The 19,161-nt window shown below is 43.2% G+C and overlaps 1 protein-coding gene across 2 annotated transcripts in view; it reads right to left on the bottom strand.

Annotated features, from left to right (window-relative positions):
• Nucleotides 1–4,217: 4,217 nt before the first annotated feature.
• Nucleotides 4,218–19,161, bottom strand: part of KIF4A (kinesin family member 4A) — a gene marked incomplete at both ends in the record, with an annotated part of 112,261 nt that continues 97,317 nt past the window's right edge. Inside the window, 7 exons of one of the 2 annotated variants that reach the window (XM_080719639.1) lie at nt 4,218–4,418; nt 4,912–5,070; nt 6,355–6,471; nt 16,544–16,723; nt 17,238–17,336; nt 17,701–17,778; nt 18,935–19,042. In XM_080719639.1, the coding sequence (XP_080575765.1) occupies nt 4,218–4,418; nt 4,912–5,070; nt 6,355–6,471; nt 16,544–16,723; nt 17,238–17,336; nt 17,701–17,778; nt 18,935–19,042 (942 nt within the window). The remainder of the gene's footprint in view (nt 4,419–4,911; nt 5,071–6,354; nt 6,472–16,543; nt 16,724–17,237; nt 17,337–17,700; nt 17,779–18,934; nt 19,043–19,161) is intronic. The other variant, XM_080719640.1, reaches the window with a different exon arrangement.

Below are 19,161 nucleotides of genomic sequence, written 5' to 3'. Positions count from 1 at the left end.
GTTGGCTTCAGTGAAAGTACAACACGCACGGGGCAAAGGTGTGCGTGTTGTGGGTGTGGTTGTCTTGGGGCAGGGGATCCCTGTGCTTTGTGCTTTGGGCTCAGGCTGAGAGGCCAAGCTGATCCCCGAACTGGGCTGGGCATATGGTTGTGATTCTATGCAGTTTGTGGCAGCACGTGTGTACGTGTGTGTGTGTGTGTGTGTGTGTGTGTGTGTGTGTGCACTTCTGTGGCAGTCAGTACAAATGGGTTTCTGGATGACTTTGAGTACGTAAAGGAGCCCTTGGATACACCCAAAGTGTGTGTGTGTGTGTGTGTGTGTGTGTGTGTGTGTGTGTGTGTGTTGTAAGGGACAGGACCCCTGTTGTTAAGGCTCTCCCTTGAGGCTGTGAAGTCTTGGGAGGGGTACTCATAGTGGCTGGGCCTCTGCAAAGTTGCTGCCCCTGAAACTGCCCCTTTCACTTTCACCCTAGGAAAGGAGGGCTGGGGTAAGGGTGAAGGAGGGGACTGCAGCTGGGGGAAGGAAGTCTCTTCCCCATCCCTGTGCTCCTTCCCAAGAGACAGCTGACCCAGAGGGAGGCCCCTGCCAGGCCTGGGTTGCAGTAGTCTGTCCTGAGCTCCAGTACACCTCTGTGTCTTTTGGGGCCCTCTCCCTGCACCCTATTTTGCCTTCCAGAGTCCCATGTCCCTCCAGGAGTTGCCTGCATGATGGGATCAGGATCTGAGCATGGCCTGAGAGCCCCCAGCAGGGGTGCTGACAGGGACATTGCTTTGTCCTGGGCATGACCCTACCCAGTGGGGCCAGTCTTGGCCCCCAGTGCCCACCTGCAGCCCCCAGCCTTCCCCAGCCTTCACACCTTATCTCAGCGGCAGTTCTGCTCAGCGCTCTGGTCTGCACTGCTTCTCAGCTCCTTTCCGAGTTGTCTGCCTCCTCCCTCTTCCAGCCTTGGCTCAGCCCCACCGGTCAAACAGGTGGCACTGTTGCCACCTACAGGAGAATGTGTGGGTCCTCTCCGAAGGGCCGCTGCAGCTCTGTGGCCTGGGCCCAGCCCGGTGGAAAGACCTGAGAGAGAGCCAGTGGGAGGGAGAGCAGATCTGCTTCTTTACTCACTGCCGGTCAGGGGGCTTGGGGTGAGGAATTCCTTTGTGCAGCCTTCCCCATCCCTCTGTCCCTCCTCCTGTTCCCCTCCCAGTCACTGCCGGGGCTTTGTCCTGGCTTAGGGAGGCGAGGGCTGAGGGCACCAGAGGCGGGAAACTGGGAGGGGGGAGGTGACCACACAACATTGCAACTTGGCAGTGAGAAGGGGCACTGCCCGCCCCCTAGAAATATGCACGCGTGTGTGTGAGGAAGTCTCCCATCTAGTCTTGAGCTCCCTGGGTGTGCACTCTTGATTTGTTAGCCTCCCTTTTCTCTTGGGTTCCTACCTTTAAAATTCTGCAAGGTTCATCTATCGGAGACCTAATTGCAAGCTTCTCTCTGAACTCTGGGCAACAGGTCACCCTGTTTCTAGGCCAGGAGCCCCCATGGGCCCTGTGGATCCTGGGTGACATTTAGCAACTCTCATCTTCCCCCATCACCCCACACGAGATGCTCAGGACATGTGAGATCTGCATTACTGCTGTTCCCACTTCCGTGCCCCCAGAGCATATGAAGTCTCTTTCCATGAATGACTTGAGGAGTGTATCATGTTTGGGGTCACATGCTTTTAGAAGATGAGCACATACAAAAGATGCTGTCACTCTAGCATCAGCAGGAGCTGGCAGTCTAGCAAGCTGTAATGTCAGCTTAGTAGAAGGCACAGGGGTCAGTGCGGGCTGGGGCTGGCTTGATCGGCTGTTGCTTTCTGCATTCTGGCCGAGGCAGTGACCTGAGGCCTCGAGGGGCTGGCACAGTGTTGGTGGGAAAGGACTTCTTCTCAGGGGAGAAGCCTGTGCCCCTTCCCCCCATGCACACTGGATTGCAAACAGTGAGAAGGAAGGCTGGCTTTCTCCTGCCAAGAGCCAGCCCCCTCCCTCTCCGCCTTCCCATTGTATCCACAGGCTCTAGTTGGCAGTAGCAGAGGCTCCCTCGAATTAAAATGCAGAGAAGCAAGGCTGCTTGCTGGCAGCCGGCCAGGGAGGGCCAGTGGGTCACCCAGTCCTCTGCAGGCTTCATTCTAGGCAGGTTGTTCTTTGATTTCCTTTGCTGTGGTGGATTCTAGTCTCGGCTTTCCAGTTCTTGGGGACAGCTTGGGAGCTTTGTAGGGAAGGGGAATTGGGATTCAGTACACATGGATAGGAATCCTGGGGCTTGTGAACTCCCATAAAGCCAGTCTGCGTATGGCGCTTCAGGGCTGGCCCCCTTCTAGCTTTAAGCTGAGATGGAGGACGCTGATGACTAATAAGGAACAATCCTTGCCCCCTTCCCCTTTCAAAGGGGGAAAGTAAGATGCCTGAGCAGTTTTGTCTAGGAACTGAATAGCAATGTGGTCCCACGCCTCTAAATGAGGTTGTGGGGCATTAGGAGAGTCACAGTTAGATCTGAGTCCACATCCTACCTCTATCACTGTAAAACTTTAGGACTCTATGTAAGTTATTTAACTTCTCTGTACCTCAGTGCTATACTTTGGACCTAAAATGCTCCCTGAAAGCCCTAAAAGCTTGGTCCACAGTCTGTACTGCTATTTGGGATGTTGTAGAACCCTTAAGAAGTGGAGCCTAGTGGAAAGTCTTCAGTTCATTGGGGGTATGCCCTTGAAGGAAACATTGGGACCCCCCCATCCCCTTCCTCTTCCTGTGTTTTTGCACAAAATGAGCAGTTTTGGTTGGCCATGTGCTTCTGCCACGAGGTACTGCCTCATCACAGGCTCAGAAACAGTGGAGCCAGACAACTATGTACTGAAATCTCCCAAACTATGAGCCAAAGTAAAGCTCCCGTTTTCCTAAGTTTTTACCTCAGGCATTTGTCTTAGTGACACAAAGCTGACTAACATATTGTTTCTTCATCTGTGAAATAAGGACCCCTATCTACCTCAAGTATTTTTTTGCATGTGAGGAGGAAATAAAATTGTGGCTGGAACATGGAGATGCTTAGTAAATATGATCCTTTCTTCCCTAAACTGGAGGCCAGGTCAGTGGCTTGCTAGAGTTGTTTCCATTTCCTAGGGGTAGCAAGCGACATAAAGATACAATATCTAGCTGGGTGGTGGCTTATACCTGTAATCCCAGTACTTGGAAAACTGAGCTAGGAGGATCATGGGTTTTAGGTCAGCCTCAGCAACTTAGTGAGACTATGTTTCAAAATAAAAAAATAAAAAATGTCTAGGGATGTAGCTCAGAGGTAGCATGCCACTTGGTTCAATCCCTAGCACCAAAAAAAAATATGATATCACAATATCACATTCCACACTAACCTCTGAGAAAGAGGGTAGTTATGAAAAGGAAGGAAGGGTAGGATGGGGGTATAACTCAGTGGTAGAGCATGTGCTTAGCATACAAGAGACCATAAGTTGTATCCCCAGAACTGAAAAAACAAAACAATAAACAAAACAGAATGAATGTTAAGCAACTCCCCCAGAAGTCAGGGAGGCTCAGGAACATGTAATGAATCTCCTTAATAGCTTTCCCAGGGGCTGAGGAACACAAATTGAAATTTTATCTCTCCATCTAGCATTGAAGGATCTTCCCAAACAGTTGATGCACTAAGGTTTGTTTATTAACATGTAAAAATATTTAATCCTTTTAATAACATGGCCAACAAATTGAATGTCCTGTTAAAACACTTTAAATCCAGAGAGAGTCAAGGCAGGAGAGATCACAGCGCTATTCTTGAGGTGGAGTGAAGCCAGGCCTCCATCCTGGGCCACTTTCCTCCATTAAGCCCAGACCACTAAGAGACAAGAAAACTGGGCCTCATGTCCATCAGGAGATAGATTTCTTAACTGCCCACAAGTAAGAAAGAACTGGGTTGTATTGGAGACTAGTTCCTGGTGAGTCACCGGGAAGGTCAGTTGGTTCTCTCTTCAGTAGGTCACTTAATGCCTTCTGGAGAAGAAAGCGCAGCAGTCTGGGGTGAGGGGAGCTGGAGGCCAAGGGCCAACATTCAGTAAAATTCCTCTTCCTTTCAGTAAACAGTCTTTTTCTCAATAGCAAGAAACCTGAAATGCAGAGAAGTCATTAAAATCCTCTTCTGGCTTAAAGTGTCACTTAGAGCAGACTAGGGTGGAGGTGACTCCAGCTTTAGTGGGCTTCTTCAATCGGGGAGCAGCCAGCGAAGAAGCTTGTATTGCTGGCCAGAGCTCGCTTCTTTTTCTTCCCTGGGGCCTTATTTTCTTGGGGTTCTGTTGCTCTGTGCTTCAGTTCTGGATGGCCTAAGGAGGGGGCAGCCAGAGCAGTCTTCTCGAATGGCACGGGTTCTGACTCAGACATATCTTTCAGGATCTAGGAAAGACAAGACAGGTTTGAATAGACCTTGGAAAGGAGCAGAAGCTCAGCCCAGCTGAGCCACTACAAATGTTCCCTATACTAGTAATACCATGTATCCCCTTAAAATTGCTCTATTAAAAAAATCTCTTGCCCAGTAGAGTCGCACACCCCCATAATCCTTGTACTTGGGAGGCTGAGACAGGAGGATTGTAAACTTGAGGCCAGTGTGCAATAACTTAGTAAGACCTTGTTCTGAAGTGAAAAACAAAACTTTTAAAGGGCTGGGGGTGTAACTCACTAACAGAGCGCCTCTGACAGGAAATGAAGTAAAACAAAACAAAACAAAACAAAAAAGCAAAACAAACAAAACCGCAAACCACTCTTGTCTATGCCAGATTCCCAGTTCCCAGCAAGTTGATTATAACTTTTTCAAACCAGGCTCTGCCATCACTAATGCAGAGAAGATGCATTATATAGATTTACAGTGCCTGTCTTAGAGCCTACCTACCTTGCTGCTGGGAGTGGCACAGACAGGGTTGAAGAAGCTCAGTCCTGGGGTCACCTCTGTGGGATCCTCCAGTTTGACGGGGCTTTCAGAATCCTGGATCTGCTCAATAGTGCCCAAGCTATCCTGAAAATCAGGGAGACAGGCATATTCTAAATCCAGGTATGAGAGTTACAAAACCAGTGTGCTCCTCTTCAACCAGGCTCCGATCAGCCAGTCTAATCAAGTCTCAAGTTGACTGTGCTTGGGGAGGCTGAGGGCTTGACATGCTCTGGCCCTGAAGGGATGAAGCAAGGCTTGGAGAAGGCCTGTGAAGGCAAAGGTCTGAGCAGGACAGCAGTGAAGCATGAATCACAAGGAAAGGTTTAGAAAGGGACAAGTTCGGTCTTTCTTAGATTAAACTCCCCTCCTCTAATCTATAATAGCACCTCTATAGCGTGTTGCCTATGTTAGTATACCTTTTGGATAAGGAATCTCTGTGTAGTTTGGATTAGAACTACAGCTTGTTCTCAAGGAAATAGAGATGGATTAAGAGTTAGGAAGCCTGAGGTCTAATTTAACTTGTCAAATGAATTACTTAAACTTATCTCTGGATTTTAGTTCCCTTCTTAGTAAAACGGAAGCATAATACTAGACCAGTGGTTTTTAAACTGAAATCCTAAGAAGAAGCCCAATAGGTAAATAATGGCCGAACTGGGGCTGGGCCCCTTCAGGACACACCCCTCTCTCTAGAGGCAGTGATAGGACTCTAGAACCCAAAATAAAGACCCACGGCACAACTGTCGGGGTGTTGTTCATGAAATGTGTGATAAATGTTCATTACACTACGCTTGCTAGAATGATTATATTTCACATCGAGAGCTGTGGCGATGAGCTTCTGACATGGGCGCAGGGAGGTGGGAGCCAAGTACAATGATCTGCTTGGTGCTGCTCTTCTCGGAGCACATTTTCTTTCTCTGTGTTTTCTATTCTTAAGAGTAATACAAAGAGGACAGCTATAGGTAACTAGGTTCACAACAGTGACTATCAGACCTGTGCCTGTGGGTCTTTTCCTACAGCCAAGGAATTTGTGGTTCCCATGGAGAGAATCTAATAACTAATGGCTCAAGATATCACAAGGATTACTTTGCTTCCTGGAAGCTGCCACCTCAGCACACGGCTCTTTCAGTTCCAGCTAAGCCTGGGACTAGTTGGATCCTGCATGTGTATCTGCCTGTAAATGCCTGTTTTCCTGTTCCTGCCTCAGAAACTGTACAGAGATGTTATAGCTTGTATACCTGGAGTCTCCTGAGAAGGGCTGTGGTGAGGAAGGACTGAGGACAGAGCAGGGGAAGGGTGGGAATAGCTACCCAGGAAACTCCAGGTTTCAGGGTGGAAGGTTAAGGAAAAGAGGAGAAACTAGTAGGAGGCCCGAGGGGTGGTGAGGGGAAATGGCACCGATCCTACCTGGCACTGCAGACGGTTCCGACACTTTGAAGAGTCACAGATGCAGTCCGCACCACAGTCTAAGCTTTGCTTCCTGCAACCACACTGCTTGTTCCCACAAAATCCCTTACAGGAACACTACAAAACAGGTTTATAGAAAGACATTACTGAAAAGGATTAGACTAGTTTAAAGTGCCTTCCCTTCATTTGCAAGCATTTCTAGAAAAAAATGGAAAGTACCATTATTATCAAACTTCAATAGTTTCAGTCTTCTTTTGTGAAATAATGATTACCCAGGACCACCATAGGTTTCCTAAGAACATGTCATGCCAGACAAATTCATTTCTTTTTTTGAGTAGCATACTTCAAGGACAAAAGGAGAAGGATAGCGTAATACTGCAAGGCAATTGACAAGGGCTCTTATGACAATTTAATGGGCAAAGTGAAGAATTGCAGGCTGGATGGTAGTAGAGTTAGGTACATTTACAGACTGAGTATAGTTGCTTGATATCTTTAGATCTACCCAACTGTACTTTCATTTAACTCACATTTCTACCCTTTTTCCAGTGTCAGCCTTCGCTTTGTCCACAGCACTTAAACCATTCAACATTTTAATAAATTGCTGATGACATGAAGTGAAATCATTTACATTTGATAGCACTTTACAGTTTTCAGAGTACTTTCATATATAACCAGGCTACAAGTTAGGCATATTTATCAGCTCTAACAATGGCATAAAGATGGAAGGGTGATTAATAGGTAAGGTAACAGAATTGCAATCCAAATATATTTTGACAGGTTGGAAGTATGGGCTGAAAGTAGAAGGAAAAGATCTAAACAGGTATAAATGCAAGTTTGGAATTTATATTTTTCTCAAATCAGTTATATAAATATAATACAGGGAGAGCTCTGGCTTATATAGTTGGTATATCCAGACACAGTGGCACATGCCTGTAATCTTGGGAGACGGGAGGAGAGCAGGTTCAAAGCCAGCCTGGCCAATGTACTGTGTCCCTGTCTCAAAATAAGAAAGGGCAAAGGGTGTAATTCAGTGGTTAAATGTCCATGGGGTCCATTTCCAGTACCACACAGAGAGAGAGAAATAGTGGATAGGATTGGAAGACATTGCGTAAAGGGAAACCAGGCAAAGACCACATGTTCTCTCTCATGTGGAAGCTTAAAAAAGTTGACCGGAACCTAGAAGAGTAATTACCAGAGGTTGGAAAGGTGGGGATGAATAATGAGAGGTTGGATTTGATCAATGCACACTTCATGCGCATGTTAAAATTTTACATAGACCCCCATTAATATGTAAAATAATACATGTAAACAAAAGATAAAATTATTGTATAAAAAAGAAAGTGTGGTAGTTTGTTTGGAAGAGATACAGGTGGAAGAGCTCACGGGATGAAAGATAATTCAGAAGAGACCTCAATGGCCCCTAAAGCCTGGTTTGATGCATGATATTGATGGTTCAATATCACTGGTTTAATTATTATTATTATTATTTGTATTAGGGATTGAACACAGGAGCATTCTACTTATGGGCTACACTTCCAGTCCTTTTTAACTTTTATTTTGAAACGGGGTCTCACTAAGTTGCTGAGGCTGGCCTCACACCTGTGATCCTCCTGGCTCAGCCTCCCAAGTGCTAGGATTACACATGCCAGCATGCCTGGTCATCCCTGGTTTAATTATCCAAAGCTCTATTTATCCTGAAATGATAACTTCTAGATAACTTCTAACAGGACCCAATTCTGCCACCTGGTTTGACAAGGAATCGGTTTAACCCAATTTATATAAAATAGCCATTCAAACTCTAACCATTCTTTCTACTCCCTGTCCAAATCCCCTCAAAGCTAAAGATACCTAGCTTCCTCAATGATTCACCACTTGACATACTCACCACCTTGACAATACACCTGTTTGTCAAAATTCATTTTAATTGTGAGACTAAAACATGAGCACAACACTCTAAATGTTGTGTAACCATTGTGAAGTGGGTTGTGACAAACACCACCTTGTGATGGATCCAATATTCTACTTAATGGAAACCTAGAATCACAGTGACTTTTTCTCTTGTCACATATTTGTGGCACATGACTTAATTTCAGCTACCTGAGAGTCTGAGGCAGGAGGATGAAAAGTTTAAAGATAGCCTGGAAAACTTAGATCCTATCTTAAAATAAAAAATATAGCTTGGAGATGTAGCTCAGTGGTAGAAAGTGTAAGACCCTGCATTTGAACTCCAGTACAACAAAAAAATTCAAATGGCCAATAAATACATGAAAAAATGCTCAACATCATTGGCAATCAGAGAGATGCAAATCAAAACTACCCTGAGATTTCACCTTACCCTAACTAGAATGGCAATCATTCAAAACAAAAACAACAACAAATGCTGGTGAGGATGTGAAGAAGTGGGAACTCTACTGCATTTTTGGTGGGATTGCAAATTAGCGCAGCTACTTGGGAAAACAGTATGGAGGATCATCAGAAGAATGGGGGATCCTCAGAAGAATGGGAATGAACTTACCATGTGATCCAGCAATACAACTTTTGGAAAGGAAGAAAGGAAACCAAACTACCAAACTAATCCGGGTGTATCTATGTTCATAGCTGCACAATTCACCATAGCCAAACTATGGAACCAGCCAAGATGTCCATCAACAGATGAATGGATTACAAAACTGTGGGATATGCACACAATGTAATTTTACTCAGCCATAAAGAAAAACACAATCACTTCATTTACAGGGAAATAAATGGAACTGGAGGACATTATGCTAAGTGAGATTAGTCAATCATAAAAAAGAAGAAATCAGATGCTTTCTCTAATATGCAAAAGCTAGGGAGAAATGGGTAACAGGAGGAACTCTAGATGAAGGAGATACTATAGAGGAACAAATAAGGTGATCTGAGGGGATGGGAGGGGGAGAGGGAAGCTCTCTAAAGCACATGATGTACTTAAACAAACATATCAAAGTCAATCACTAAGCCAAGCATGAGAAGGAAGGAAGGGGAAGGAATGGGGTGGGAATTGGGTAGGGGCTGACTGGGTGATGTGTGCAAGTATGTCTCCACAAGTCTTTTATCCCATTAAGATGTATGACTACAGTGCACCAATAAAAAAAAATTTTTTTAAATCTTGTGGACTTATACTGAGTTTATACTCAGATTTAAGTCACTATGCCTTTTTCATGAGAAAGTTCTTTTTCTTTTGGTGGTGGTACTGGGGTTCCTGGAAGCCCTTCTACCTCCGGACTACAGTCCCAGACCTATTTTTTATTTTTTATTCGGAAACAGAGTCTCTTTAAGCCAGCGAGCTGGCTCCGAACCAGCGCGATCCTCCTGTCTCTGCCTCCCAAGTGGAGGGATTACAAGCGTGTGCCACCACGCCCGGCTGTCATGAGAAAGTTCTATAGTTATGAAAGTAAAGAAAACCATGATAAATTTTTTCTGATTATGAGGAAACATCACTTTATTAAACTTGAGAAACAGAAATATGATTTTTAATAGTTGTACATAATATTTCATCATGTGGACATGTCAATTTATTTAGCCAGTATCCTAACACTACAAATTAGGATTGTTTATTTTTTCTGTTACTAGGGACTGAACTCAGAGGTGTTTTGCTACTGAGCTATACCCCCAACCTTCTTTATTTTTTCATTTTGAGACATGGTCTCACTAAGTTGCCCAGGCTGGCTTTGAACTTGTAATCTTCCTTCCGCAACCTTATAGACTGTGCCAGCTTAAGACTGTTCTGAAAGAAGTTGTTTGCTATTATAAATCACACTTCAGCGAATGTCCTTGTACAGAAATATAATCTAAGGTGTGCCATGGTTGACAAGGCCCTCCATGATCATGCCTGACTATTTTTCTGACTTTACCTCTCCTACTTCTTAACACATTCTAAACACACCAGCCTTTTCAGCTGTTTTAGAGACAAGCTCACCGCTGCCAGGATGTCTTTGCATTTGTTCTTCCCCCTCCTAAAATGTTTTCCTGATTCTGTTCCCGACTTGCTCTTTTACTTTGTTCAGAACTCAGCTTAGATGTCTCTTCCTCAAACATTTTCTCCAACCTATCATTCTCTATGACTTCACTATATTTTTCTTTTTCTATACCACCATCTAAAATTATTTGGATTTTTTTGTTTACTATGTCTCTCTCCCCACAAGAATATATTTCACCATGAGAGCAAGGGTTTCCTGTCTTGTTTCTTACATTCCCAGCACCCAAGCTACCAAGGTACTCAGGAAAGATTTGGCGAATGAACAAATCTATTTACATACCAATGACTAGTTCAGTAGTAGAAGTTCCTGGGTATATAATTACTGGGTCAAAGGACAGGAACATTTTTTTAGTATAAGTGCTGCTAAAGCAAGCATGAAAGGAACATGTGTGTGTGTGTGTGTGTGTGTGTGGTACTGGGGATTGAACCCAGGGGTATTCTATCTTTGAGCTATACCGCCAGCCCTTTTTTATTTTTGTTTTGAAATAGTGTCTCATTAGGTTGCTGAGAGCCTTGCTACACTGCTGAGGCTGTCCTTAAGCCTGTGTGTGATCCTCTTCCTCTTGTCACAGCCTCCCAAGTACTGGGATTATAGGCATGTACCACCACGCCCAGCTACAAAAGAAACATTTGTAAGGTTTTTGGTAATATTTTCATGTTGCCTTCCAGAAAGGTATACTAATTTACATAGTAAGAGAAAGGAATTTCTATCTTAATCACTCCTGCAAACATTGCATTATAATATTTTCCTCTCATTTGTAGAAGCTAGAGAGAAATTAGGAAACATAAGGGACTTTAATGCAGAGATCTGTGGAGTAGCTGAAGGGGGCTAAGGAAGAGATTTGGGGAGAGGGAGAGGGAGGACTGAAGAAGGAAACAGTTCAACTAACACTGTGGCAATATGTGAAGGTATTATTGTCAATCTCACCTCAACTCTTGGGAGGAAGAAGGGGTAGCAAGGTGGGATGCAGAAGAAACTACATGAAGACCTGTGTGCATGCATTTTTAACACACTGAACCTCACTATGATGTATAATTGCAATACACCAATATAAAACAATTTTAAGAATATTTACTGCTTTCATTTAGATAGAGGAAAATATAGAGTTCTATGACATGTCCTGAGATACCTTACCAGGATGACATCAGTCCATTGATTACTGTATCCTGGTATGATTCTTCAACCATTTACAAATTCATCTAAATGCTTGAAAAATGCTGTTAATCTCTCTATGTTTCTCTATTTTTTCCAAAGAGATAATATGAGATCAGTATCTGAAAAAACTGTCAGAAAGAAGAATGATTAGACTTTTACTTTACCAAGACCCATCGGGAAGGTGGGAGTAGTGGCACATGACTGTAATCCAAGCTATTCCAGAAGCTGAGGCAAGAGGATCAAAAGTTCAAGACCAGCTTGGGTAACTTATTGAAACTGTATAGTTGCCTAACATGTGCAAGGCCCTGGGTTCAATCCTTAGTACCACACACACAAAAAGACCTATTAGGAAGATTTCTATGATAGCTCATTTCAGCTAAATGAGGGATAACTTTGTAACAATTAGTGGAATACAATAGGCTACTATGTGAGACTGAGTTTCCCCTTACTCTAGTCTTCAAGCAAGCAGAGGCTAGATGAATACTTAGTAATGGTAGTATTGAACCATCTTGACACCTATGATAGATGTAGTAGTCATGTGAATGTCATGTATATGAGTAGTAACTTCATCCTATTGTCTCATATCCCAGGAAGCCTACTGAATCAGAATGTCAGAAAGGGTTTTATGACGTGGACATAGATAGAACTGTAAATACATATCACACGTATGTGTGATGTGTGATGTGTGTGTGTCCCAACTGTTGGCAACCCATCAGCACATTCCAGCACTGTAGTTGAGAAGTAATAGAAGGATTCTTTATGTAGAGAGTGAAAAGCACAACTGCAAGACCTCTGGGGTTGCCTTAAGCCCGTGGTTCCCAAACCTGGATGCACAGAATAAATCTCTGAGGAGATGTTTAAGAAGGCCAGGTACTACCTTAGACCAATTAAACCAGAATATCTGGAGCTGGAGTCTCAGGGTCCCTGTGTTTAAAAGTTCCCTTGGGGATTCCAATGTACAGGTAAATAGAGAGCTATTTCTTTAGTCTATACTTTTTCCAGTACTGAGTTCAGTGTTACACTGTACTTCAGAAGGATACTATCTGGTTATCATTTTAATGTAAGGAACACCAGGACACTTGGGCTTTAGTTCTAAATTTAATAGTGGACATAACTTTGAACAAGGCAGTTGTTCATCCAAAGTACTTCTCCATTCCTTCACCAGTGAAGTAGAATCAGGAATATCTTCTCCCTTATTTTTTCCATGGGGGACAAATAGAAATATGTGTAAAATGTTTACAGCGCTTTAAAACTATACCTATATGACATTCTATCCATCACAAGGTACTTTTACACATATTCCTTCTTTTAACTTCTCATATGACATGCAACACTATGTAAAAGTATTATTAGCCGGGCATGGTGGTGCACGCGTGTAATCCCAGCACTTGGGAGGTGGAGACAGGAGAATCTTGCAGGTTCAAGGCCAGGCTCGCTGGCTTAAGAGACCCTGTTTCCAAATAAAATGTAAAATTGGTCTGGGAGTGTAGCCCGGAAGTAGATGGGCTTCCAGGAACCCCAGTACCACCAAAAAAAGTATTATTATTAAAATCCATTTAAGGCAGGTATGGTGGCACACGCTTGTAATACCAATACTTGGGAGGCTGTGACAGGAGGATTGCAGATTCACGACCAGCCTCAACTACTTAGGTGAGGACTTCTGCAACTTAGTGAGATTCTGTTTTCAAATAAAGAATAAAAGTGGGGCTGGGGGTATAGCTCAAAGATACAACACTCCTGAGTCCAATCCCCAGTACCGCAAGTACACACACACACACACACACACACACACACACACACACACACACCATTTAAGCTGGGTATGGTGGTGCATGCCTGTAATTCCAGTACAAGGGAGGCTGAAACAGGAGAATTTCAGGTTTGAGGACAGCTTCAGAAAGTAATGAGACTCTCAGCAATGTAGCAAGACCCTGTTTCACAACTAAAACTAAAACTGGGCTGGGACAGTATGGCTCAGGAATGCCTTGGGTTTAATCTTCAGTAAACACACACACACACACACACACACACACACACACACACTATACAATGTTGACTATTTGATTCAGAGAAGAGTACTGGAAGGAATCTTAGACATCATGGATTATAGTCCAATCCCTTCATTGTATAGTTGAGGAATCTGAGGCTTAGGGAGATAATGTAATTTGCACAAGGCCACTGTTATAGCTAGATATATAATGGCCTCTTGAAGAGCTCATAAATTGATATTTGGAGTTGATGTAATTGAGTCATGAGGGTTGGAATCCCAATGGTGGATAAATCTATAATGATGGATTTATCTGGGTGGTTGACCCAGGCCAGTGGGGTGTGGCTGGAGAAGGTGGGTCCCTGGGGGTGTGGCCCTGGGGATTATATATGGTTCCTTTCCCCTTGTTCACTCTCTCTTGCTTCCAGCCTCCATGATCGGAGAGCAAAGCCTATGCTTTCCCTCTCTCTGCTTCCCACTGCCACCATGCCCTGAGGTTTCCCAGGTTCACATGGACTGAACCCCAATATCTCCAAGGAAAACTGTGAGCAAATAAATCGCCCTTCCTCTAAGTTATGTGGTAAGGTCTTTGGAGTACAGCTGTGAGAATACCGACTAATACAATTCACATGAGTTCACCCACTGAACTCACGTCCATGTGGCTTCTAAGTTGTCACTTTTCTACTACAGCACATGACGTACTCATCAGCATCCCCTAGGAAAAACAGGAAATGTGGCAGAGTGAGAGAGCCATTAAGTCTGGACAAGTCATTATGATGCCTGCTGCGGTCTTCCTTTTAGAAACCTAGTGATAGTTTCAGCCATCTTTAGCTGGGGTTGAAACAAAGCTAATATGTTTAGAAGTAGTCTGATCAAGAGAAGTCTGCTAAACGGGAGAAACTAGATTTTATGCCAGCTTGTTCCCCTGAAAACCCAGTTATATTCACCTCTCAAATGATAAAACCAGGGCAACAGCCTCGAAAAGAATGAACTTTCACTGTCTGAGAAATGGGACTTGCATCATCACTCGCGGGTATTATTTATTTGCAATGTTTGTTGTACTTCCATATTTCCTTTTTAAGTTAGAGCAACAGTGCTATGGCAAATATACTAAGCTTTCCTTGAGGACAAGTATGCCTATATTTGCTTCACATTGGGAAATTCCTTTCCAGAGGTTTTAGGCCCTCTATCATTTGTTTTTGTGTGTACTCCCCAACTCTAACTCCTATTTCTTCGTTGATCTCTAAATCTATGTTTGGCTCTGGTTTCCACTTCAACTAAAGTAAAGCATTCATATTTGTTGAATGAATAAAAAAGATATGTTCTGACCATTTCCCTAAGGGTCCCAATGCCCTGTTTCTCTACCATCTTTAAGTCTTTATAGTATGCTAAGCACTGTGCCAGAAATGTTCCCCCTGTTGCTCCCAAACTGTATTTCTCTATTTCCCTTTCCATCTCACAATGCAACAGTCATCTCTTTCAAAAGCATTTTCCTAAACTACAGCTCCTTCATTGGCTCTAGAAACCCCCAAACTCCTTAGTCCACCTTTCTGAGGATAAGAGAGCCAAATAAGCTCGTAGTCACACTACAAACACATGGCATTTTCCACTCCAGATGACCCCAACTACAAATACACAAAGACTACATGCTATCTATTTCTTATGGCCTGCTTCACTCTGGTGTTGTGACTTTACGAGGCTCAGTTCCCACTGTGCTAAGTTATCAGTTAATCGAATCAAGTAATCTTCTAAAAAGCCAGCAAAGGCAATTTGCGAGCTGTTCTCGGTAAGTGGAATGTGGCTTCAGGACACAGAGGGAGCAGTGGTGGTGAACTGTAGTGCTTGGGAAGTTAATGTTTCAACATAAAACATCTATGTTTGATAATTATGTAGGATGATCATTTTGTAAGTAAATAAAGCATACCTCAAAGTCTGATTGGTTCTAACTAGCCTTAACTTGCTGTGTTTGACCTTAATTACCAACTTTTTCTGTAATTTCCTTTGTCCCACAGGCCTAGTAAGCAAAAACCACTCTAATAGGCAAGGTACTCAGATCAGAAGGTCTGCAGTTTTTACTAAAAATACTATAATGTGTTAGAAACAAACTGTACTTAAAGTTAGAATTTTCAGTTTCAAGTCCTGTCACTTGGTTTTATGACTTTGGGCAAGGTGATTTCCCTTTTGCAGGTCTGAAGTCCATTATACAAGGCAAATAATAATTACTTCTGCAAAGTGGCACATGCCTGTGCATAGCTGAGACAGGAGGATTATAAGTTTGAGGCTAGTCTTAGCAACTTAGTGAGACTCTCAGCAACATAGCAAAACTATTTCAAGATAAAAATAAAAGAGCCGGGCTTGGTGACACATGCTTGTAATCCCAGCATTCAGGAGGCTGAGACCGGAGGCGGTTCATGGACAGCTTCAGCTACTTAGTGAGACCTTGTTTCAAAATAAAGAATAAAAATAGGGCATTGGGTGTAGCTCAGAGGTTGAATGCCCCTGTGTTCCAACCCCAGGCCCCCAAAAAAGATAAAAATAAAATAGGGCTGCAGTTGTAGATGAGAGGTAGAATGAGTTCAATCTTATTAAAGTTTTAAAAAAAAGTTAAAAAAAAGTTTATGTAAATTTATAGAAGTTTACATAAATGAGAATGGTTTGTAAACTGTAAAAACACTGTAAACATTAAGAAGGATTGGTATAATTACTTTGGAATCAGTTTCAATGAAATGGTATAGAACATTACCTATTCAGACTAGAAATATCAGAGAGAGAGAGAGAGAGAGAGAGAGAGAGAGAGAGAGAGAGAGAGAGAGAGATTGAGAGAGAGAAAACCTTGTCCACTCAGGTAGCCCTCTATGTTGGCCCAAGGTTCCCAGGTCTATAGAGAGCTGGACCAAAAAGTCCTTCTTAGTGGAGTCAATGCCTCTGAACAGGATCCAAGGAGCTCAGATACAAGATAGGGACCAGCACATTCCTAGATTTAGACAGCTATCTCACTACAGTGAATATCCATGAGTAGACCTTGACAGAGTCAAAAAATGGCTCCTACCCCTTGGTTGTTCCTTCTGGACACCTTAACTAATCTTTTTGGCTTCCATTCCTCATCGTCTCCATCATCACTGTCACCATCATCGTCCTCATGCTCATTCACTTGCTCCAAATAATATCCAACATCTTCAATGTCCATGGTTTGCTCCCGGAGCTTTCCTTTGACACGAGAAGGTTTGGGCTAAGGAAATAAGGTTTGAAGTGGTGGTTATTTAATAAAAAAAAATCTAAAAATACACAGGGGATTACATCTTCCCAGTGGCTACTGCCAACTATATTCTCAGAGCAGAGATTTGTGGTATTCCTCAAATACACCCTACTTGCCATTACCAATCAAAAAAGATTCTGCTTTAGCCTTTGGCCTCTTAGTCTTTGAAGGGATTGAAACTGGAGGCTGATCTGTCAGAGGGAGGAAGGGAGGACTCAAAATGTGATGAGTTAACTATCTGTGGATGGAAGGCTGAACATTGCTTGTATTTCCTATTCCTCCTCAGCTGTGTTGCATAATGCCTATGCATGGCCAAAAGTCAGAATCCCAAGGAAGGAGAATGCCTGTTTCCTTAGGACCACACTGAATTCTATGGAAAGCAGAGATGCTAAAGTTTTGGTATTTTAACTCTTAACCTCTTATAAAAGGTAGCATACTCTTACCCCAACCCTAGGCTATGAAAACATATAGACACAGAGCATTTTACCTTAGGTGGGATATATTCAAAGGAGGAGTCTGAAGATAGAAGCATATCCTCAGAAAACTGAGGATTCTGTCTGCTGAGTACTTGGAGGAGACTCAGTTTCTGTTTGAAAAGGAGAGATAGAGTGCATAATGTATGGCAGCTTCGAGGAACAGTCACAGGTAAAACACAAAGATTCCAGACCTAAGCTAACTCAATTTAAAACTATAGTAAAGTGAGGCAGGCTTAGAATAGAGTAGGTTGAAGAACTCCCACTTTCTAAAATTGGTATCAGATTCAAAAAAGGGCATATTTAAACATTTGTGTTTTTACCACACTGAAACACACATAAATGTGTCACGTAGAAACTCAATATAGACCTCATAAAATAGAGCCAAGTCACCACACAGGGTTGTTCCTAAGCGCTCGCCTCAGTGGCAATAGGATCACCCAGGGCTTATATCAAGTGGTTGGAAAACCGTATTACCTGTCGCATGATTTCATTCTCTTGGAGAAGCTGCTGATTTTGCTCACACATTTCTTGCATCTTCTTAAGCTCTTCATCCTATTTTCAGACAGTACATTGATAGGTAGGATTATTTTGGGCACTACATGTGGGTTACCAAACAACTCACATAGATGAAAACAGTGCTGCCAAGTTGCTGGCAGCAGATGGTTTTTGCACAGCAGGCACTGGCACCCAGAAAAGTGACTTATTCCCAGTTCCTAGGTACCCTGAATACCACTTTCCTTTTTTGTGTGGTACTGGGGATTGAATCCAGGGGTGCTCTACCACTGAGCTACACCCCCACCACCATTTTTATTTTGACAGAGTCTCACTAAGTTGCCCAGGCTGTCTCTGAAGTTGTGATCCTCCTGCCTCAGCCTTCCAAATAACTGGCATTACAACTGAATAACATTTCCATTCCAAGGCTCCTCAGCGACTCCGAGTACACATGTAGGAAACATGAGTTCTGTCATAAAAGCCTTCCTTAAGTCTTTTCCATTCTCTAGCTTCACATCCCCATATTCACAACAGCATGCTGAATGAGAAATCCACAAGAGAGTCAACTCTGTTTCCTGAAGTCTACAGATGCTTCTGCTTACCCTTCTCAATATAGACTACATAGTTTATTTGCTACTCTAATAAGCCTGATTTAAGACAACTGGATTCATACACACGACCTTAACTAATATGGTCATGTCTTAGGTGGGAGGTGTCAAACAAGCCCTGGAGGCTAGTGGTGCAGGATAAAGATTCTAAATTGGACAAAGAGAGTGTTCCAACTTGCTACTAAAGGGTGTGGTGTTCTTAGGCTCTTGAGGAAAATTCAGACCCCAGGCATTTTACAAACATGTTAGGTCACAGCTTATAAAGAATAAGCTCAGGAAGATACTATTAGATTCTCATACTTCCTCGGCACTTCTTATACTTCTTGTACTTTAGAGCTCAGGTTGAGGCAATAGAACCCAGAAGCCTCTAAATCCGGCACTGAGTATGTATTGCTGTTTCAGGACCAAAAGCAGGGTTATTCTGCATGTGGCTATGTTCTGATTACCCCTAACCTGGCTGAATAGGGCCCAAAGGCATTAGTGGACATCACTGAAATCCTTTCTCCGGTAGTTCATTACTCTCTGCTGCAAGTACATTGGTCTAAATGTGACAAGATTCTTGGTCAGGGCTATGAAACCCATCTCTATAGCGGGTCCCCTCCTCATACCTGACACTTCAGCGTGCTCAGCAGCTGCTGTTCCTTTACACCAACTGACTCCTTCAGTTCTGTCTCTGCCATTTGGTGTTGCTGCAGCTGCCTGAGAAGGTACAGCATCTAGAGAAAGACATAGCTTATTGGGTGATATCCAACGAGCAAGAGGGAAGAGAAATTTTGACCTAATTCAAGCAGTCGTCCAGATGTCTCCTTTGTAATTTTGAGGTAAACTGTTGTCT

The sequence above is a fragment of the Muscardinus avellanarius genome, assembly GCF_963383645.1.
Source record: "Muscardinus avellanarius genome assembly, chromosome: X".
NCBI lineage: Eukaryota > Metazoa > Chordata > Mammalia > Rodentia > Gliridae > Muscardinus > Muscardinus avellanarius.
The sequence above is the reverse complement of the archived record's forward strand: the minus strand, read 5'-3'. Positions and strand labels throughout refer to the sequence as shown.